Source organism: Aspergillus multicolor (assembly GCF_047715735.1).
Source record: "Aspergillus multicolor strain CBS 133.54 unplaced genomic scaffold BDW74scaffold_51, whole genome shotgun sequence".
Taxonomy (NCBI): Eukaryota; Fungi; Ascomycota; class Eurotiomycetes; order Eurotiales; family Aspergillaceae; genus Aspergillus; species Aspergillus multicolor.
In genome coordinates this window covers 37,244-59,725 of record NW_027396002.1, presented here as the reverse complement: position 1 = coordinate 59,725, position 22,482 = coordinate 37,244, and the positions used below count along the sequence as shown (strand labels likewise).

The following is a 22,482-nucleotide window of genomic DNA, read 5'->3' as shown; positions in this document are numbered from 1 at the left end:
TTTGTCACTGAACCGTTTTATCGTGGACGGGGTGAGGCGTTCTATTTCGATCTCTTTGTTTGTGCTGAGTGTTGATCGCAACCACAGAATAAAGAGCTCTGGAACGCACAATGACACGCCGAAATAGAACACTAGCATTGCGAGAGCTACTAATTTGGGTCGCTTAATAATGGGAGACGGCCGACAGAAGTGACAGGAGAGCGGGGAGGAATCTTTTGATGTATTCTGGCAGGTTGGGCCCCATTGTCGCATCGCGCCTTCCTCGTGGTCATCCATGGCTTCCTTCCTCCAACTAGATGACTTCGAGCCTAGTACTCGCCTGCTCTGAGGTTCACTGGCTTGATATCGTCGCGGCGCAGAGGCCTAGTAGTCGATGCAGAGAATCTTGTGACGTCGTTTCCTCCAAAGCTTTTACACGCTTGTTTCGTCCATGCACCAATAAAGATGGCCTCAGCGGAGATGATAATTCTGGAACGTCATGGTCGAGAATGAGGCCAGTGATGTATGTTCAGAACAAAGGAGGGATCTTCATGGTTCTCTCGTAGACGCTAGACGGTTTTGCCTACTGTCCGCCACGTTTCCAGGTGGACGGGACCAGGTGAGTGATATACCAACCAGCATATAAAGCCACTGTGTCTTCGCTGCCTTCGAGTTAAGTGGGTCCAATCGATACCTACCTAGGCATTTTCTGCAGATCGCACAGACACAGAATCCTGCCCAGACCCAGATTTTGTGGGCGCTTCTGCTCGGAAAGAGTCCCGCTCACCCTCTCCAACAAAGCCGCCCGTATCCGCACCCCCATCCTCAGTGACAACCCTCTCAATAACCCCCCTCGCTCGATCCCTTCTCTCAAGCCATGCAATAACCCCAATAAACGGCAACGTCAGCGCCCCCGTAACCAGACTAGCGATATACCCCTTCCTGAAATCAGGCGCATCGGTAACGGGATAAAAGACCAGCGGCCACCAGGTCACAAACGCAAAATCGAACGAGTTCATGAACCCCGTCGCAATAGCGCGGAGTTGTACGTCGTGGCTAGTGACGTCGGCTAGCCAACTATACCAGACGGCTTGGGGTGCGTAGGTCGTGCCTAGGAGGTAGAAGGCGAAGAAGTAACCGGCCGTTGGGGGGTCCGCGACGAGAATCGCGGATCCGATGACGAAGGTCAGGCCGATAGCGATGGAGACTTCCCAGCGGGAGCGGAGGTGATCGGAGAGAGCTGCGTAGAAGAGGGTACCGACTATGGCGGTTGCGTAGATGGCTGTTGGGTAGTTGTTTTGCTGGACGACGGTGTAGCCACGAGAGGCCATCCAGAGAGGCATGACGTTGTTAGAGAGGCTTTGGACGCAGAGAGAGTAGACTGTCCGAGTTAGAGGAGAAGCGTTGTGAAGTAAGGAGACGAACGCATGAAGATGAACGGCAGAAGATAGAATTGCCAGCTCCAGAGAACCCGCTTGAAGACCGTCAAATCCCAGGACTGCTTTGCTGGAGACCCCAACCGAGTCGCTGCACGATCTTTCTCTTCGGCGTTGAGATACCATGCCGTGCGATGCGCAGGGAGGTCAGGGATGAAGAACCAGCCTAACAACTGTTAGCCTCAATCGAAGATTTCCAGCGTTGCGTACCTACCAAACAAGGCGACAGGCAGTGTCATAACCGACACGATGATAAAAATCCACTTCCAAGCAGGTAAACCACCCTTGCCCGCTAAACTCTCCAACAGTCCAGCCTGAATCCAACCTCCGGCCATGGACCCCAGATGCCCAAAAACACAGAAGATGGCATTTCTCGTCCCCAGCTCCGACCGCTTATACCACGAGCCAAGCGTAAATAGTGCTCCAACACTTTCAGCCCATGGTCAGTATTCTCTTTTCGATCAGATAGAGGCGAGACATACTAAGCGATAGCCGAAAACGCCCCCTCGATCGCATTGAGCAAGATAACCTGCCAAGCATGCGTCATGCGAAACGTCACCATGGTAAGCACACTCCAGGTGACATTCGCCGGGACAAAGACGTATTTGGGCCGAACGAGTGTCAAAAGACTTGTCCCTGGCATTTGGAAGACGGCGTATGTGACGAGGTACGCCGTGCTCATGTAGTTGTAGTCTTTTCCTTGGAAATTGAGCGCTTCTTTCATCCCGCTGATGTAGGCTGAGGAGTAGCTGGATCGGGTGACACCGAAGAGGAACCAGATGAGGGAGAAGTAGGGGAGGAGGGTTACGTCTAGTTTTGAGAGGAGGGCGCGGTCTTTGGGGTCGGGGCCCCAGAGCCAGATGGCTATCTTTGTGCGCAGAGGGGGCATGATGCTTGAAGTTGGACGTGTATAGAGACAGGACGATAACCTCGGGAGCCAAGCGGGGTGCTTATATTTACAGTCAGGTTGAGGGGAAGCCGGGCTAAAATGGCGGCATTCGGTGATAAGCTTGTGCTACGCGATTGTGTGATTCGACCGATAGTAGCGTCAGGCCGGGGGATCCTTGCGTCTTCAACATGCAGGTGCCGGTCGGGGAAGGGGTGGCCGGATAGGAAAGGGATGACCCTCGCCATCATCCATTTGCACCTTATCGGCCACGGTCGCGCCCTCCTAAGATTCTGCAAAGGGAAATCAGTAGCAGCGGAGATGTCGGATGAAATATGTTGGTACATTGATCTAGTCTTTCTTCTCCGGCCTCTTTTGAACGGACAGATAGGTGTCTCCGTCTCTTTTCTGTACTTTGATCTCATACTCGTCGTCCATAAAGTCCTTCAGTCGCAGCTCAGTGGTTCTCCCGAGGCCTTCCAGCTCATCCAGTCGCTCCAACGTGGATGCCAAATGTTCTTCGAATTCAGGATCGCTGCATACCGACTTGAAGGCGTTCTGCATCGGCACGGAGTCAGCTCTGACAATAGCGTCCGCGTCGATCGCGATGATGTTCATCTCATCGAGCTTCTTGATCAGGTCCGCTCGCGTCATGAGCTCTTGAGCTTTGTGCAAAGCGATTCCTGGTAGACCGGAGACGTAGTGCGTTCGATCTTTATCTTTCGCCAGTTGAACGAGCGTCTTGCCCAGCAGCATTGCACCGGACTATCACACTTGTTAGCATGTTATCTTTAAGATCAAAAGGGAACGTACGGATAAGTCCTGCTGATCCTCGGCTTTGTCGTCCATCTCTGCGCCCAGGATCCAGCACTTGCACAGCAACCAGCGCTTCTCTTTCTCGCAGATGGCCTGGCACATCTTGATCATGTCTTTTGACCGTGCGACTTGGTCCAGATGAATCAGGCGTCCTCCGACCAAACTATACACCTGGTCCAGAATCTCGGACTGGACATCCTCTTTATAGGCATTCCGTCTGAACGCCTTCAACGACTGCGTCGCCAGATCCTTGGTGACATCCTGGATATTGAGCACCCTCATCCTCGTCGCATGCAGCCGCAGCATCTCCGTCGTGCGATACTGGTCACTCGTAAAGACCAGCGTAACCAACCCACTAGCAGCCCACATCTCCGCCCTCTGCTGCAACAGATCCATCAACTGCTGCCCCTCGGTGTTATCCGGCAAATAATGCAGATTATTCACAATCAGCACAAGCGGACGTTCCCTCCCTTTCCTTGCAAGCGCCACTTTCTCCAGCTTATTCAACGCGCGCTCAATGTCAAGGAGTGCGGTCGAATCCCGCGGTCCCCGAATACTAAACATCCCCCCAATATAATCCTCATGATACTCATAATCAATCGCCTTCCCAAGCCTTAATCGAAAAACCTCAATATCCCCATGCGCCTCGAGCATCCCCACCCCATCCCCATGAACCTTCTGCATACTCTCAAGCAGCATACTCGTCTTACCCGTCCCCTTCTCCCCAAACAGCAGATAATAATGCCCCTTGATCTTGCCAGAGATCACATCATCCATGAACCCCTGCTCGGGCCTGGTGACCCTAAACTCCCCCTCATCATCACTGTCAATCCCCTGCTCAAGCGTATACCCATGCTGTGCGAGAGCAGCTAATTCCAGCGACGAGAACCCCGGCGAAAACGCATTGTCGATTTTGCGCAGGACGAGCCGCTTGTAGAAGACGTGGTAGCTGTACCCCGCGACACCGAGCATCAGCAGCGCGGCGATTGTCGTCGCACCGTTTTCCAGGAATTTGCGGATTATCCCCGGTTCTTCTTCAAGTTGTCTTCTGCGACTGCGGCTGGGGCGCGCACCTGCAGACCAGGAACGGGCGGCCCATGACGCGCGCAGGGGTTTGCCTTTGAAGAGGCGGAACCAGATTCCTCCTTAAGAGTTAGTCTTGGGGAGTTGTAGATGGGAGGCGGGAGAGGAAGGAAGGGGCACCGTATCTGTCGACGCGTATGCGTGGCATGCTGGGGCGCGAGGAAACGGACAAGAGCTGAAGAGGAAAAGTGTTGCCTGGCTGGCCTCATGGTTATGGAGTCTTGGCGCCAAGACGTGGTTGATTTCAGCCCTACTCTGGGTGAGAGCGTAGCGTCTTGGTACTCAGAATATTAATTGGAAACTAACGAGACTGGGGAGATACGTATATCTTTACCAAGCGAAGTTTGGTAAGGCTGTCTTTTTCGTTGCGAAATTGGTGCGACGAGTGGCTCGTGGCGGGTGGCGTCTTGAGTGAACTACTGCAGGGTGAAAATATATATCTTGACCAAGTGTAATGCTTAGTTGCAAATGGGGAAAGGAATAAGAGGTGAGCCATTAAATCAATATACTAACTAAACTAACTAACTACCTAAGAAACATAAGGCTATACAAATTTATAAAAAAGTGAAGTAAAAAATAATAAATTGCCAGGGAACGCGGCCAGCGCGGACTGCTATTAGCCAATAGATTTTGCCTTGCCAAAATAATGTGACAGGCTATTATATTAGGAACTAAAGCCATGGAATTATTTATCCTAATTATAATAATATAGTAGTATTAATATAATAAGTGCTTGGCTATTATATTAATTAAAGTAGGGTAATATAATGAATTTAACTAAAAATACTTAATAAAGTAAATTAATATAATTAATTTAATAAATATTATATATTTAAAGGACCAATTTTATAGTATTGAATAGTCTTAATTATTTTCTATTATCTTGAAAAACTAAGCTATCCTACCTTCTAGTTTTTATTTAGTTTTTATAAAAGCTCTTTAACCGTAAGACTTATACCTTCTACTCTTGCGCACAGAATATCCTTAACCCTCCGGTTTGAGACGGATCGACAGGCTTTATCTGACATTATTAAACTCCGGCCAAGCCTCCCTCCCTCGCGAAACCTAATAAATCACCTCTCATAGGGTAAATAAAGAAAACAAGGGATTTTTATAGAGGGAAAATATGCCGTAAACTCGAGGTAAACCGTTCCGGAGGTGAGGCAGAGCTGTGACGGAAGAGGTAGAGTCAGCAACCAATTTTCGTCTATTTCCATATCTGGATCCATACCAGGTATCCCAGAGTCCACCAAATGAAGCTTATACCGACAGAGCCAGTGCCTGAAAGGATCGATGATGCTAGACCGACTTTAGTTGGCCTACGCTATGGGTCGATTTCAACATTGGAGTGATGAATGATACAAGTCCATCGCGCCACAATACAGACACTTACTCCAACAGCCACCTGGTGATAATGAGTTCTGGTATTGATTCAACTTCAGAGAAAGCCTAAATAAAGGAGTGGTTCCACTTAACAGAGCCAGACCAACTCACCAAACATGGGTGCAAAACCTAATCACCAAGCCTAGCCGTAAGGGATGATTGATCCAGAGTCAGTCATTGTCAGTACTCACGCTCATGTTTAGAGCACACCATACGATTGGTGTCGCAGCTAACCACTGAACAGGATATCATCACTTAAGGTTATATGACGTGCAAAACATTCCATCTAATCCCTGAACCTCTTACGTGCACTTGGTGGAGATACTGCAGGTCCAGATTAAGTAGCATAGAATCCCTAACACTTCGGCAAAATGAGGACCTACGGTGCCTTACGTATTGCCGGGCCACTACATTGAAAATTCCTGGAACGTAAAGCAGTGTCAGGTTGTATAATATCGTGGAAGGCATTAACTTCACCTCAATTTGCTCCGAACGCACCCAGCACGTCATAGCCAACGGAGTTGTTGCGATACAGCAGACAATGCTAGGGCGGTTCAGAACGACTAAATGCGCCAGTCATGTTGATTTCAGAATTCGGACGGTATGAAGATAACAGCCTAACATTGGCCGTAGGGACGAAATACAAGATGAGCGTAAGTTGTGGCGGTAGCATAACACGGCCCGAGCCGGGGGTTTCGGTAGCGCCTCTTTCCCGGTATTTGGACCGTAAGAGGCACGCAACGAAGGCCGGGAAGCTTTGTCAAGCGGAGAAACCCGCTCGATTGGACTAACACTTTGATCAGCTTCATGGGCTAGGGAAAGCAGTAGATAGATGTTGAAGACATGGGAAAAGTAGGAACCTTCATTGATTAGCTTGAATCACCAGAATACTTGAGCAGCAAGCGGTCAGCCTCCCCTTGGGGAGGATACTTGTGAGGATACTGATGTTGCACTGTCGCTTGAAAGGGTATTTTCAAATCTCATATCATCCCAATCTTCCACTATTCGCTTGTGTTCGAAATGTAGATGGCCATCATCCTTCGCAACCTAGTTCCATATCCTAGGACAGCGGACTGAAAACGAGCATGAGTTCCCAAACGCTTCCTTTTCCTTCACAATGTTACATTTGCAAAGAAGCCTTCCCGGAACGTCAGTAATCGAACGCCTCTAAAGCACCCTGACTGTCCCTGCTGCTCCCAGATGGCATCCGCAAAAATCCCTAAAACTTCCATAATCTGACTCTCAATTCCACATGAAAGGTCATCAGGATCCAGCACCTCATAGTAGACCATGTGATCCCCATAGAAGACGTCCGGAGCCCTGTTGTCGACGGTTGGACCTCGCTCGAGTCGCTTCATGAGCGTATTAGCGCGGTCGGTGCCACAGGACCTACTGTCCAGGTCAAGGGTCAAATTTCGCTTTGCATATTCCTTAGAGCTCATATTATGATCAAGAACATAGAGCACTTCGAGTTGATTCTGTAGACAAGAAGCCAAGCACGCTATTTCCAGACCCAGGACGTCTCCTGCGCATTCGGGACTAGGAAGCAGATCGGTGACGTCCAGCGCAATACGCCTGGCATTTTGAATAGTTGCGGCAAACTCGGTGCTCCAGGGATGAATGAGCAGGCTTGATAACCCACTCGCAAAGATCGACGGAGGTCTCTGGTCATCGTATCGATCAGCAGAGGCGCGGTGGGCCGACGATATCGGGTCTTGAGCTGAGCTGAGCTTTGGTCTCTGAAATTCAGGACAAGTAGATCTTGGGCGTTGTTGTACGATATATGCTGGTCCTGCAATGGGAGATATACGGAATTGGTGTCGGTCGCATCAGGGACGTGGAGTGCAGAAAACGCTTCGAAGCAGCTTGATCGAAGATTGCGCCTCATACGATAAGCAGATGGGTCTCGCGATAACAGCTTATTGGGCTTCTGCATAAACTGGGATAAGGCATTGTTGCGTACGTCTTTTTCATTTTTGATTGTCATGAGTTTGTCGAAGAATAGTGTACCTTGATACTTGCTCAGGTGCATTGCATGTTGACTAGAATTGGCAGGATTGTGGGACTTGTGTGGTATGCCCAATGCTTGCGAAGAAGCAGGGATACAAACCTCAAGCGTATGAGCTGCTGGCGTTGGACATGCTTCGTTCCAAATTTGTAGTCGCAGCTCTGCTGGCAGTCGGGCGAAGCAAGAGAACGAGACCATCTGAGCGATGCGGTAAAGACCAGAGGTAATGAAAGTAACAAAATTGGCTTAACTTTGTTGGTAAGCCTGAAAAGAGCATTGCCTTGGGCATTTTATGTCACACCTTGGGGATATGGCATTGGTGTCGGGGTTATCCGTCGGAGGGTGCCAAAGAACTCCCTTACACAGACGCTGACTCATTCTTCTGGGATGTCTTTAGGGGTTAGAGTTGGATAATAAGGGTCTACATGCTGAGTGGCTGATTTGCGATGTACATGGGTTACAGAGGCCAGCGCCTGAGCGCGAAGGTCAGCCCTATGGAAATACGGATGAATAAAGTTGACTTGGCCGCCGACAGTGGCTGGCTGAGCGAGAGTCTCCCAGGGATCCTTGACCCATCTACCAAAGTGTAACTTGGCACAAGAAGATCAAGCCCAGCTGGATCATCAGGCCTCCCACGCTAAGCTCGGTGGCCCAGCAGCTTAAGTTGTAGTCAAGTCGGGGACCCCGTGGCGATGTTTGGTTGGACCGAAGACCTCGTATCCAGCTTATTCATGCTTGTTTCATGACTGCAGCATCTCAGCCCCACGGTTCCTTCAGCCATTCAGATGAAGGCAATTGTTCAGCTTTACAATTTCCGTGCGACGCTGTCCACTACATAAAGTGGCTCCGCCGAGTGCTCCGGGCTCGGATTATGGCCCAAGCTGACGCCATGATGCCAGCGTCAACGCCGGACAGCGACTTGTCCCTACCAAGGCGTGTTCTGCGCAGAGGAACTCGCAGCTGTGCAGAGTGTATGTTTGAGTCTAAAAGACACTGGGTTAGCCTCTTCAGATCCACTGACTATTCTAGGCAAGAGACGAAAGACACGATGCTTCTTCAGGTTATCTACCGATGCAGCTTGCGTTGCCTGCCAGCGCCGAGGTATATCTTGCATTGGACAAGAGCTCATGGATGTGCCGCTTCCTAATCTCAATGAAGTCGAGAACATTGTTGAGAGGCTAAAGCGAGCGGAACTTATGCTCGAGACAATCACCAAGGGCTCCTATCACGAAGGGACTGGTAATCAAGACACAGCTCAGGAGGATCGTAGCACCAGTGCGACACCGGAAAGTGACCAACAATTGCCAGCGGATGTGAGCAATTTAGGAACCCCATACATCACTGCGGCTGACTTGCGCCCACCAATTATATAGGTAGAACAAGAGATTGAACCAGGCCAGCCTCTGGAGTATGCCTACCCTCAGTATGCCGAACTATGCCATGTGCTACACTCGCACCTGCCATCACATGAAGACGCCACTACTCTCTGTGCTGCTGGTCGCGCAGTTGTCTTTGTCCAGGCAATCTGTAATCATTATGGCGAGTTATTCCACAACGGCGACTGGCGACCCATAGCAGGCATGGCAGATCTTCCCCCTGTCACCCAACATCCGGTGATCATCGCAAGAAAGTTACTTCAAATGGCACTCTGCATACAGCAACTGGATCCCTCCTTTGATTCAGCTGCTCTGAATTTGGGCGGCGACTCTCCAGCGGTGGCGATGGACACGTACTTCAATGTTGCGACTAGTATGGTAACCTGCCACGAGGACCTTCTGGATTCCATTGAAGGACTTGAGTGTCTCATATACGAGGCAGTGTTCCTGGTCAATTCGGGCAACCTTCGGCGTGCTCTGGTCTGTCTGCGCCGGGCCTCCACGATAGCCCAATTCATGGGCCTACATCGCGCAAAGCCACACCTGCCCTTGAAACAACAGGACCCACACACAAGAGTTTCCGGCCCAGTGACCTGGGCACACATTGCCTATTTAGAGAGATACATTTGTCTCATTCTTGGAATGCCGACTGCGATATCGCGCGTTCGCTTCGGGTCAGACAAGCCAACTGATGGCGACACAAGCGCAGATTGGTTCGAAAAGACACAGATTGACATTTTCGAGCGAATCATTAATCGAAACCAAGATTGCAATTTTTACTACGACCTGGCTACCACGCAGGCCATCGATTTTGACCTGAATGCAGCGGCCAGCAGCCTCCCGGCGAAATGGTGGGGCCCCATGGACCTCACCCAGCCTCTGACCACCAAGGACATGATGGAGAAAATGATCAGCGCACAGATGCAGATTGTGCACTACAATATGCTCACTGTATTGCATCTACCCTATCTCCTTCGCGACTCTGGGGGTGGCTCAGGTGACTGGGAATATAGCATCACGACCTGCATATACGCGAGCAGGGAAGTCCTTAACAGGTTCATTACCTTCCGCTCGATAGTGAAGTTGGTTACATGTTGTCGTCCTGTCGACTTCTGTGCATTTACAGCGGCTTTGACGCTTTTACTAAGTTATCTAAAAGCTCACAAGCAGGCTCCTGCAGGGCGGATGCTTCCTCATCAACGCGTAGGTGACCGCGCCCTTATAGAAACAGCAATGGAAACCATGGATGAGCTGAATCGCCTAAACAATGACGAACTATCTCGACGCACCGCTCACCTAGTAAGGCGGCTTCTGAAAATTGAGGAAGAGTGTGCATGTGGTGGTCCCACGTACAACAGCACGGTGGAAGACAGCAATCGTTATGATGAAACAGCTGCTGGTGACGCAGAACAAACCTCATTTACCATGAAGATACCATATTTCGGGATCGTGAAGCTCGCGAGAGACAAATGCACCTCCACATCCAACCAATACCAGGGGACACTATCCAGCGACCACCGAGCCCACCCAGTACAGAATCCTAGTCATCTGCATAGCTCAGACCCAAGCATGAATCATACATCTATGCTGGGCTCAAGCCATCTCACGGGCACTGCTCAGTTTGATACTGACATGCCAGACCTCATGGCGAGCGCCGAAGATTGGGCGTTTCAGGGAGTTGATTCGGCATTCTTCGATGCAGTATATTTGGGCAACCGAACAAATATGGACAGTCAGGATGAAGTTCAGGGTGGCTATATGCTGTCGATTTAAGCTTGTGTAGGGAAAGCTGCTAAAAATTAATAAAGCGGAAGCGGTGTTGGTGATTTCCAGCCAAATAAACCCATGCGCCTAGACCTGACTCAATACTCCGACGGTGTCGCTGAACAACTTTTGACTGTCGCAGTCGCAGTTGCTTGTCAAGTCACTTGCGGTCGGTCCTTTGGCGGAACCCCTCAACAGGCAACAAGTATACATATGCCATTGCTGTTCTTTCTTTTTTATGGTTTCTGCCCATATTCCTCCACCTATTGGCTGTCATACAAAAGCCCAAGACTCGAATGTCTTCGATATAGCGACAATTCTGTCCAAACTTTTCCGCCGAAAATCCAGAGTTCCTCTGCGTGCAGCATGATGCTTGACGACTAGGCCGCCGAGCATGCTCACACAAACGCCTGCTTCCCTGACATACGGCTCTTGCCGTGGTTGAACTTTTTCAATCCCAAGGCTGCAAGATATGCATCAAAAACACGCCTGTAATCCACGACGTCGTATTGAACGACCCCAACAACCTCCTTCAGACCTACAACGTGACCTAATCTGATCGCACATAGTGGCAAGACACGTTTGCGCGGAAGTCCTGCGATTCGCGCCAGCGCCAGTACAACCTTCATTGGATGCAAATCGATCTTTACGCCCCAGGTCATCATGCTCGGCGCTGTTGATGGAACTGGGGGACTGGTCGAGCAGGCGAAGCAGATGAGTGTTCAGACCCGAGCTCAACGTTGATGGAAAATCGTAATTGACTCGAATGACGTTGATCTGAGGGTTGACTTAGACTCAATGGCTACGATAGCTTTTCACACAATCTTTCTCTGTGCTTATGAACCGGCATTACAGACAGTAAAGATCGGCAAGAAAGCCGACTGTTGTCCGGACGTTGATGAAGATTGGAGAATGGAATGGGGCCAACCTGACCATGCCTCTCCCTCGCTTGTGGAGGCTCAAGAGTGAGGTTATCGCGTGCTGGTAATGGTTTAAAAGCATTCTGGTGACCTGATTGTGGCAGCCCATGGTGTTTTTGAGTTCATCTGCTCCCGTACACTAGTTATTGTTATATTTTCTTATCTCTGTATCTGTTATCCTCTAAATGTAATTCGGTGTACAGTGCTCTGTGATCAAATTATGGCTCAATATAAATTGTCTACATCTATCCGATCTTCTGTAAACCAAATGTGCTTGTCTTACAGAAAATGAGCTCAAGAGCCTTTTCATGTATCACGTAATCTCGAGACGACTGTTAGTTCTTACGTACGTCGCTTTTCCGCCGGCGTCCTCCGCAGCATGCCGTCCAGTCGTAATGTCCCTAAAAACGTCTGAGCCCTGGATTGCCGTCCAACTGCTTCCGCCGGTATCCCGATTGAACCCCGTCATGCCTCAGCTACTGTCTCAAGGGGGCACGGTCTATTGAACGTCGGCCCATGACATCCCTTAAATAGTTCCTGGGCTTCTGTCCACATTCTGTCCATAACAACACCAAAAAACTTTCCGCACTCTCCAGATTAATCATTCATCGTCAAAATGAGGCATACTGGTATTTTTGTGCTCTTGGCTGCAAGCCTGGTGATGCCTACGGTTGCAGCTTCCCAGTGTCCACGCCCGCGCCCGTCATCGCGCCCGTCCTCCACCACAATCTGCGACTTCTACACTCGGCAAATCTTGGGAAAGAACACTGCAGAGAATCAGCAACTGCTAATGACGCTTCTGGTCAATACTTTTGTTATTGGGAACTACACTACACCAAATACTGGCGTTACTGTCGCGGGCATCGCCGCCCCCGCTGTATACAATGGGACAAACGTGGAATTGCTCCCATACTTTACTGGGGCCCTGAATTCAACTAATCTGGGCGGAGACCACGGTGCATCTAAGCTGTTTCTCGATAATGGTGCTGCAGAGCCTTTGGCAGCAAACATGTCTAGTAACGGAGATGTGAATTCTGCACAGTAGTCAGTACTTTTATCCTGCACCTCGATACGAATATTACTAATAACTATGACAGCAAGCTTCTCACGCACATCTACCAGTATTTTGGATCGTTGACTGGCTGCTCACTGCAAGGCGGGTCATCGTTCCCTCGACACTCTGGGAGAACCAGCATGTATGAAGTGCACCGGTATGTCCCTGGCAGACCTTTATTGTGGGTTGCATGGATGTGACATCAAACTAAACCTCTCTGCATGTAGCTTCATGGACTTGGATACATTTCAAATGTCTTTCTTCATCCAGCAGGTGCAGGACTCGGCTCTTTCATTGGGGTTTTTCCCCGCCGACGCTGCCTCACTTGCCGATAAACTAGACACGTCGTTTAACCGGCGCTGTGCACCTGTCACCAGGGTTGGAGGCATATCGGCGCCACCTGAGCTACAGGCTATCTGTATCGCCGAGAACTGCCCCGAACATCCCCGTGCAATGTGTGGTGCCTACCCCCGCGACGGGGTTGCTTTAATTCCGATGAATGTTACAGGCTCGAATGACACATCGACAGGAAGTAGTACTCAGGGTGGATATTTTCCTTCCAGTTCAGGCACCATCTCGGCCACACCTAGCGCAGATAATGGTGCTCTTGTTGGTGGGGGACTGGAAGCGGATCGAGTCTGCACAGAGTAATGTGAAATACGACACCCCGGTGTCAATGCCTTTATTCTGGCTCTTTGTTTGCGTCCTTGCTATTGATAGAGGAGGTTTGGGTTTCAAATCTAGTGTATATATCGTATTACTGACGACACGATCAGATTGAGAAACAAGTTGCCGATTGTCTGGCGTGCCCTTTTGTCACGCAGCAAGTCTCCAGTTCTTGTTTATATGGCGCTAATACTATAACCTGCCTTTTTTAAAGCCGGTTATCCTATATAGGCTAGGCCATATTTAATGACTAGAATATTTCGAACGGACCACAACCTTAGGAGGAAAATTCGACGTTTCCGATAAGTGAGCGGATTGAAGGCGAGATGTGAGCTAGACATTGTATGGCTAATTTCTAATAGAGTCTTCTAACTTTTCCCTTCCATTTTCTATCCGACCTGAAAAACGTCAATCTCGTCAACCACTGCCTCAAAGACGCTACAATCAGTCGCTATGCCCGAACGAGTTTTGCAAACATTTCTACCGACTTCTCTCGCAGGTCTCTAGAAAACCTCTAGGAGGTTAGCAAGCCACACTTCGCCGGCTAAGTGAAAGAGCTCACCATTGCAAGCAAGTCTGAGTTCGGCGTCTCTTCCATGGGCTCAGGCCTTGCATGGGTCCAACGTGGTGGGCTTCTTGTGAGTAATTAGGAAAGCATACAGCGCTGGCGGGAGGTCATCCGCCGGTTTGAAAATCTGGCATCTTTCACTTTCCCCACAGTCGATTACGTGGATAATAAAACCCGCCAGCGTATGGGTGCAGCGCAATATGCAGCTGGCGAGGCTAAGGCATTCGAAAAGCATAGTGACCTCGCCAAGACAATCCGCTGCCCTGTCTTGCAGCCCGGCGAGACCTTTGATACCTCACTGTCCAGCACAGACGCGTACATGGTCCTCGTCAAAATCATCACCCAGGCCCAGATTCCAATCTTCGTGAGCTGCGCATCAGGCCCTCAGATATCTACCCAACAGATGTTTTGTACTTTCCCAGACTCGTGCGTTTGGTCACCAAGCTCGAGACCCTGACACTATATATGAATGATGGCGGAGAAGATCTGATCTGGGCCCTGGGGTCTGACATTCCTTCCCAGAGCTTGAGCATAGTGGGTGGAGACATCCGCCACATAGATGCGCCACAGCCAAAGAGCCTCTTACTGGACTCATATCGCGCAACCGTAAGACCTTGGAACACTTGCAATTGCGTATCTGGACTTTATGTGGCCGGGGCGAGCACCGGAGGGTTTCTTCTCGAGGCCCCGCGATTTCGGCTTGACGAAGCTGCGTCACCTATATATCAATACTTCAGGTGGCTCAGCTACAAAGCCGAATTGCAGGGCATAACATTTCCGGAAATCTCATATGGCAAGGACTTGGTCCTCCCGGGTACTACGGGCGTACGGTATAGTGATTCGGCCAAAGAGGCTGGGCCTCTGCCTTGGGGGGAACCTGCAACATCGTAGATACGACTTCAGGGTGAGGACATGCGTTCCGCGCTGAAGGTGCTCCGTCAAAGGGTTAAGTTCACGGAAGCTAGACAGCTCAGCAATACATGATCGTCAGGGCACCAGCGGGCGCAGGTGTGGTCTTGTACAGGACTCTTTCCGTCACTCTTTTCAGATCACTCTTTTTCTCTAGTTTTCACTCTCTTGCTTGACTTGATTACTTTCCTTTCTATTAATGCATTTCCAATCTTCATACTATCTTTTTATAGGTCTTCTCGAGTCTTCGTTTCGATATAGCTGGAAGGATTTGCTAAGGTATTCTAGCTTGTAAAACGGTATGATCTCTCAGGAGTAAGCAGCGATTATGCATCGGTGGGTAGGTTAGTAAGATAGCCAGTGACATTCTCCAACGCATGCCTTCGCAAGAACCAAATAAGCCTCACACGTTTAGGCCGTGAGAGAAGGCCGAGCCTGGTGCAGAATAGACGTCTGCCGTAGTCTCGATACCATGAAGCTTCGTTTGCGCGTAGTCACACACTCATGGACACCGCCAGTCATATCACATACGGGGAAAAGATCTTTGAGAGCCACAGGTTCTGGACTTCTTTGTGAATAAATTGTTCTAGGCCCTCAATCACTCGTTTCACCAAATAAGGGCGTCATTTCAGTAAGGGCGTCATTTCAGCCTTGTTGGACATTGTACCGGACTCCCTGCAGATGCCTATATATAGGCCATTACCATATTCTTGCAGACAGTGTCTTTTTGTTTGCTCTTACCGAGGGAATAACCCCTATTACACCATCCCGCACGATGAGTATATCAATAACCTCACCCACAGGCATCTTAGGCCTGCCGGCTGAGGTGGTGGGAAAGATATCTAGCTACCTCCCTCTGGCTGATCTCAAGACATTCCGATCTACCTGCAACTACTTGAACAGCGCCTCACATCACGCCTTCAGGAAGGCCGGGTTTTACCAACGAGACAACAGATTTTACCAAGAAATCCCTTGACAATTTTAATGGCATCAGCAAGCATCCCCTTCTGGCTAATACCATTAAGAGATTGAGCTTTGTTCAACCTGAAGACTACGATGAGCTCGCAGGGGGTGGATTGTTGTGGCAATGGAACGAGCATGGACAGCTGGACTGGGAGCAAGAATTAATCTCGCTGTGGCGAGACGTGCTCAAGAAGCTCCTTAATCTCAATTCGATTGCTATTTTGCTCGGTTGGACTGGGAGGTCTGCTTTATATACCGCGAACGCCTATACTGTGGTACTAAGCGCCATTAGCCAGGCCTGTATTCCCGTGGAACGGTTTGAGCTTTTAGACATTTCTCCTCAATTCCCGCGCCCCGATGATTTGCACCTCCAAGATCCTGGATTACTACCTATTACACTTAACTAAACCTTTATAATATAGGGAAAGAGTAAAAAACAGTCTTTTGATTAGAATATAGGCTATTTAAGTACCTAGTAATACTATTTAAGTTTATAAATATATTTATTATATTTTAAGGCTTTATAAATTAAATTTTCTATAATCCTTTATCATTACTATGGTTATTTATATTTATAATATTATTATTTACTCCCAAGACATAAAATATCACAAGCATGTTTATAAAATATCAAAAAATTATGATGTAAGATTATATTATAAGTAAAGTAAGTATATATTTATAATTAAAAAATTAACTTTTTAGGTTATATTGTTACCCCTAACAGGGTTAAGATAAAGTTCTTATATATAATTATAATTTAGGACTAGCGCATGCCTAAAATTGTAACGGCCTAGGATATAGAGCCAGGTACGAAGCAGAACACTAAGGAAAAGGGGGTGGAACAGTGGTTAATCTCTAGGTCGCATATCACAAAGACTAACTCTTAGCTAACTAAGCTATGCTAAGGGTTAGCCTTAAATACATGGGGAAAATTAATTATAATATTATTATATTTTATTTTTTTTATATTATTAAGCCTATTTTATTATTTAAGGCTAATAATTCTGCCTACTCCTGAAAAGATTAACCTTAATTTATAAGTAATATTAAAAATTTTATATTAGGTTTTTTTATCTTTCTTAATAACTTTATTTTACTTTTTTTTAAATACTTTTTAGTTTTATACTTAAAATTAAGGTGATTATAATAATTTTTATTTACAGGGGATTTATCTAGTATTACCTTATTAATATTTAAGTCTTATATTAAGATTATTTAAATAGTATTATATGTTATTATTTTAATTATAAGTAATATAAAGGGATAATTTAAATATAATATAACTAAGAATTATTATTATCTTAATTAGATTATATTTAGTGTTAAGAATTATTATTATAATAATAGTTTTTATATAGGTAGCTAAATAGAAAATAATAATTTTTTAACCTTTTTTTCTTTTGTAAATTCTCTTTAAAAAAATATATTTTTTTATTTACTTTGCAAGTATCTTTATCTTAATTTTATTATTAATTTTTTTTCTTTTACTATTATTATAGCCCTAAAGCATAAGAAAAATATTATTAAAACTTTAGTTATTTTAAAAGTTTACTAGTGCCTTTATTATTTCTGTACTGCTTTAGCAGTAATAAACCCTAAAAATACCTTTAAATTTTCTTTAATTAACTATATTATAAATATAGTCTTTTTTATTTTATACTACCAGTGCTACAAGAGAAATAATACCTGTAAGCTGGTAAGTACCCCTTTATTTTATATTATTTAGGTACTAATACGCAAGGTCTTAAATTACATTAATAATAATAGGTAATACTATTAATTTAGCCAGTCTTTTAACCTGGTACCATAGGTTTTAGCCCTGAACTAATAATAAAAACGCTAAGAAAGATAAGATAACTTAATAATAAGTTACTATTTAATATTTATTAAGTAATGTTTTATCTTTTTAAAGCCTTCATATTAACTAAAAAGGTGTATAAAAAAGTTTAATTTAGTAATAAAGACTAAGAAGGATCTTGGTAAAAATATTATATAATATTATAAAAAAAGTTTATTATATTATGCCCTTTTTTATTATATTCTGGCTCTGGATTACTTAGCCTTTAATAAGGAGAATATTACTTATATCACTAATACTTATTTTTATTTTCTTCATGGTAATAACAGTTTTACCTAGTAAATTATAGTAAAAGGGCGCTTTTTCACTAAGGTTATTATAATAATTTATAACTTTTATTTTAAAAAGAAGGACATTACAGCCCGTGTTAAGAAAGTAAAGATCTTATTTTTTATTTTTATTTAAAATATTTAGGCTTTATTTTAGGCCTTTAGTTATTTTTACTTTAGGTTTTATATATATTTAGTATATAGTAGTAATATCCTTTATTCTTACTTTTTGATAGCTTAAGATTTATTTTACTTTTAGCTATTTTTTAATAAGCTTACTTTATTATTTTAAAAAGCTTTTTATGTTATTATACAGTTACCGCGGTGGCTTCCTGGCTTTGTTTAGGGTTTATCCCCTTTAATAAATAACACTTTTTTTACTTTTTTCAGTGCCTTTTCTTTGGTAGGGGCTTGTAAATGCGTAAGACTTATTATAAATTATAAAAATTTTTAATTTTATGGCTAAGCTAGTAAGTTTTTAATATTATTTTAGCAAGCTTTTTATAGCATGCGTGATCTTATTTTACTACCTTTTTAAAATAATTTTCTCTTTAGTATTTATTTTTATATTTTTATATTAGATCCAGGGCATTAACATTCTTAATTTGTATTTATTAATTATATTTAAAAGGCTAATTTTTCCACATTACTAAGTATAAATCTTTATTTTTAATAATATTTTATTTTATAATATTATTAATTTCTTATTTTTTATTTTTTTTTTAAGTTCTGGCATCGCGTTAGTATTATATCGGCCCTGCCACGGCTTAAGCAGGGAAACATAAAAAAAATTATAAATTTAATTATATTTTTTTGGTAAACATAGGTAATAAGTATTTATTTTAATTTTATTAAAAATATAAAATAATTTAATAAATTTTAGCTTAAGCTTGGCAGGGACTTTAAGCCCTAAGCTTTTAGTATTAAGCTTAACTTATTATTTTAATATAATATTTATATTTTTAATACTAATTATAGTATTCTTAATATCATCTTATATTCTTTTTTTATTCTTTGTTATACTTATAATAAATTTTATTTAATTTATTAATTCTTGTTAATACTGCTAGTACCTTTATCCGCCAAGGCTTGTCCGTGAGCTGTATAATAAGTTTAAGGTCTTAACTAATAATTACCAAATAAGTTAACATGCCAATAGTGCTATTCTAGGCATTATTATATATAAATTATGCTGTACTTAATAAATTTAGCCAGACAAGTTAGTTTTTAATACAGAAATACTAAAAATATTATTTTGAAACCTGATTTATTTACTTGGTTTAGCTGTTAGTTTAGGGGTGAAATCCTGTTAATAAATAAATTTTAACCCTAAAGGTATTTTTTTACTAGGTTTTAATAAAGTATATAAAATATATATTAAATATAGTTAAGTAGTTTTAATATAAGGGTAACTACTTTAATTATATATACCTTATAGTTATCTATATTATAATACTTTATATTATAATACTTAGGTTACTATTTATAAATGAAATTAGGGAATTACATAAGTTACTAGAAGCCATCTTTACCCCCTAAGTATATAAAGTATTAAGGCTTAATAAGACGTGCTTGCTTTATTTTTTATAGTAACTAGGCACCTGCCAGATCTGGTGATGGCTTTTTAGGAGTTTTAGGTTATAAAATTCACTATTAAGGCTATGGTAGCTCTTTAGAAAATGCTCCAGGTATTAAAGTTTATATAAAATTTTTATAATATTAAGATTTTAGGGTTACCTTAAGAATTAGTAAAAATAGTAAGTTTTTTGATTAATTAAAGGCCTTAAGCCCTATAATAATAATTTTAAAAGTAACCTTATTTTTTTTATTTCTTTTATAAATAACTTTATTTTTTTTAATTTTAGTAACCTATAAGCTATTTATATTTAATATAGGCTTATTTTATTTCTTTTTATTATATAATTTTATAAAATCTAAATCTAAGTTAGTATTTTTAACTATATAATTATAATTATAGTAAAGAATATTAAGGACCTTGGTTAAAGGTTTAGGTATATTAATTATAATATTAATTTATAAAAAGGGATTCTTTAAATTATATATTTTTATTTTATTAAAAATTATATTTTTACATGCTTTAACATGTTAATTTATAGGGAACTAGATTTACTAAATATTTAAGGCCTTATAGCTAATAAAATAACTAAAAAAGACCCTCGGCTTTAGCTTATAAAAGTTACTATCCTAATTTCTTCGCGCCCATGTGTAACACCCCAGTGTTTAAATATTAAAAACATAAGGCAGTTTACTAGTAAGTTTCTTTTATAAAGTTTTCTAGTCTAGCTTTTTTACTAAAATTTAATTACTTATATAAGCTGCAGCTTTAAAAATCCATGGCTATATTAATAATAAAAACTTTATATATAATATAATTATTTAAGCCCTTTAAATAAGTATTCCTCCTAATTATTTAGCCATCCTATTTTAAGATAAGATATATAAAGCTAATTTATTTTATAATATTTCTTTAAAGCTAGTAAATTTAAAAATCTCTTTTTTAAAGCTAGGCTTATTATTACTAAAAAGAAACTTTTAGTGTATAACTAAACTATATTTAAATAAGTTTAGTAAATTACTTAATAGCTTTGCGGCAGGAGACTTTTAACTAGTAAGTATAAATTTAATAAAACCTGCTAAACTTATTATAAAAATAAGTTATTTACTTATCTTTATTTATTGCTATTTTTATAAAAATTAAATCCAGGTATATATAATTAAATATAGCTTTAACTAGCCCACGGGGTCTTTAAAAGGTTTATTAAGATGCCTAGCTAATTTAATAAGTTTTATAATATTAAGGTATTTAAGTATTTATTATTTTAACTCCCTAAGTCACCACTAAAAGGTATTAAAGCCCCTTATTATTAATATAACCTAGGTATTAATAAAAGATATTAAAATGCCCTGTAATTTTTAATTTTTAAGTAAAGGTTTAACCTTTTAAGTAACTTAATAAGTATACCTTTTCTTAAGGTTTTATATAATCCCTAAAGTTAATTATTTAAAGGCTAGATAAATAATCTTTAAGGTAAAATACTTTTTTTTTATTTTTTATAATTAGGGTATTAAAATACTAGTAATATCTTAATTTCTTAAGACATCTTACTAATAGGATATTTATATAAAATCCAGGAATATATATAATATTTTTTAAAGTAAGTATTATTAATTTACCTTGTAAAGTTTTTAAATAAAGTAGTATAAATTTAAAGCCTTAAATAATATAATTAAAATTACCTGCGCGGATATTACCTTCGTGTTAATAATAAAGTATGGTAAAATATTTAATATTATTATAAATATAAATAAAGGCATTTATATTAAATATAAAGGCTTTAAAAAGCGCTAAATATTATATATTATAAGTATTAAAAATAAGTGCGCTAATATAATATATTATAAATTATATATAATATTTTTTTAATAATTACTTAAGTAATTAATAAAGGCCTTTGAGGCTTTATATTCCTTTTTTTTATTACCTTATTATTATTTACCTTAATCCCTTAAAGTTTTTTTTATATTTATTAGTTTTTTTAAGCACTTTACTAACCTTTTTCTTTATAAAATTATTAAATCTATAACTAGTCAGGCCTGTAAGAATATAAAAAATAAAAGTATTATTTTACTTTATACTTACAGCTATACAGGCAGATAACTTTCTTTATAAATAACTTTAACTTAAATATTTTATAAAACTTTTTACCAAGTATAGTAAAAGCCACATAACCCGTAAAAAACTTAATAAAGTTATTAGTTATAAAAAATATTAATAATATTTAAAAATAAGTTTTAAGTAATTTACTATATTTATATTTTCTTAATTTAATTAATTTATATTTTACTTAGTATAGCTTAAAGAGTATTTATTAATTACTTTTAAAAATAAAATATTAGTAGTATGGTTACTAAATTTAGGTTACTTAAGATATAATATCTTTTAATAAGTATTCTTATAATTTTAAAGTTATTATAAGATCTTTTCTTGCTTAATTAAGGTTATTAATACTATAATATACTTGTTAAATACCTTTAATTTATATTTAGAAGTTATTAGCTTAAATTACTATTTTAACTAATTAAGAACTTTTATAGTAAGCTTATTCTTAATAAATTATTAAATTAAAAAGTAATTAACCTTTAAATTACTTTATTTATATTTTAGATTTTAAAATTAATAAACTAAGCATGATTCCAGCACCTGTTATATATTTTATAGGCTTTTTTTATTATATTCTTTGCTAAAAAATCTAGATATTTAGGGATTTTAAGCTATTGATTAACTTTAACTGTAGGATTTAAGTAATCCCATACACCTGTAACTTTTATAAAATAAGAAATATAACTATACCAGGCCTGCTAGTTATTCCTAAACTTAAGAATAATTATTATATTTAAGGCAGTGCTGGTAAAGCTTATAATAATATTTTATATTATATATAATATTATAATTTAATTAGTATTTAACTTCTAGTTTACAGGAGTTACTTTGTTCCAGAAGGCCTTTATATAATAAAAAA

The 22,482-nt window shown here is 41.6% G+C and overlaps 4 protein-coding genes across 4 annotated transcripts; 2 read left to right on the top strand and 2 right to left on the bottom strand.

Annotated features, from left to right (window-relative positions):
• Positions 1 to 677: 677 nt before the first annotated feature.
• BDW74DRAFT_183835 (uncharacterized protein) lies at positions 678 to 2,304 on the bottom strand (the record flags this gene model as incomplete). The annotated part of the gene is made up of 4 exons (XM_073730625.1): positions 678 to 1,360; positions 1,405 to 1,581; positions 1,630 to 1,844; positions 1,898 to 2,304. The coding sequence occupies 4 exons, from the start codon at positions 2,302 to 2,304 to the stop codon at positions 678 to 680; spliced, it is 1,482 nt and encodes a 493-aa protein (XP_073578029.1).
• A 348-nt stretch (positions 2,305 to 2,652) lies between these two features.
• BDW74DRAFT_189407 (ATP-binding protein) lies at positions 2,653 to 4,352 on the bottom strand (the record flags this gene model as incomplete). Its single annotated transcript, XM_073731967.1, has 3 exons — positions 4,321 to 4,352; positions 3,115 to 4,259; positions 2,653 to 3,066 (listed from the first exon to the last, which is right to left on the bottom strand). The coding sequence occupies exons 1-3, from the start codon at positions 4,346 to 4,348 to the stop codon at positions 2,653 to 2,655; spliced, it is 1,587 nt and encodes a 528-aa protein (XP_073578028.1). The 5' UTR covers positions 4,349 to 4,352.
• Positions 4,353 to 8,462: 4,110 nt separating this feature from the next.
• BDW74DRAFT_183833 (uncharacterized protein) lies at positions 8,463 to 10,740 on the top strand (the record flags this gene model as incomplete). The annotated part of the gene is made up of 3 exons (XM_073730624.1): positions 8,463 to 8,562; positions 8,621 to 8,904; positions 8,965 to 10,740. The coding sequence occupies 3 exons, from the start codon at positions 8,463 to 8,465 to the stop codon at positions 10,738 to 10,740; spliced, it is 2,160 nt and encodes a 719-aa protein (XP_073578027.1).
• Positions 10,741 to 12,267: 1,527 nt separating this feature from the next.
• On the top strand, positions 12,268 to 13,356 carry BDW74DRAFT_183832 (uncharacterized protein; the record flags this gene model as incomplete). The annotated part of the gene is made up of 3 exons (XM_073730623.1): positions 12,268 to 12,695; positions 12,749 to 12,862; positions 12,933 to 13,356. The coding sequence occupies 3 exons, from the start codon at positions 12,268 to 12,270 to the stop codon at positions 13,354 to 13,356; spliced, it is 966 nt and encodes a 321-aa protein (XP_073578026.1).
• Between the last annotated feature and the right edge of the window lie 9,126 nt (positions 13,357 to 22,482).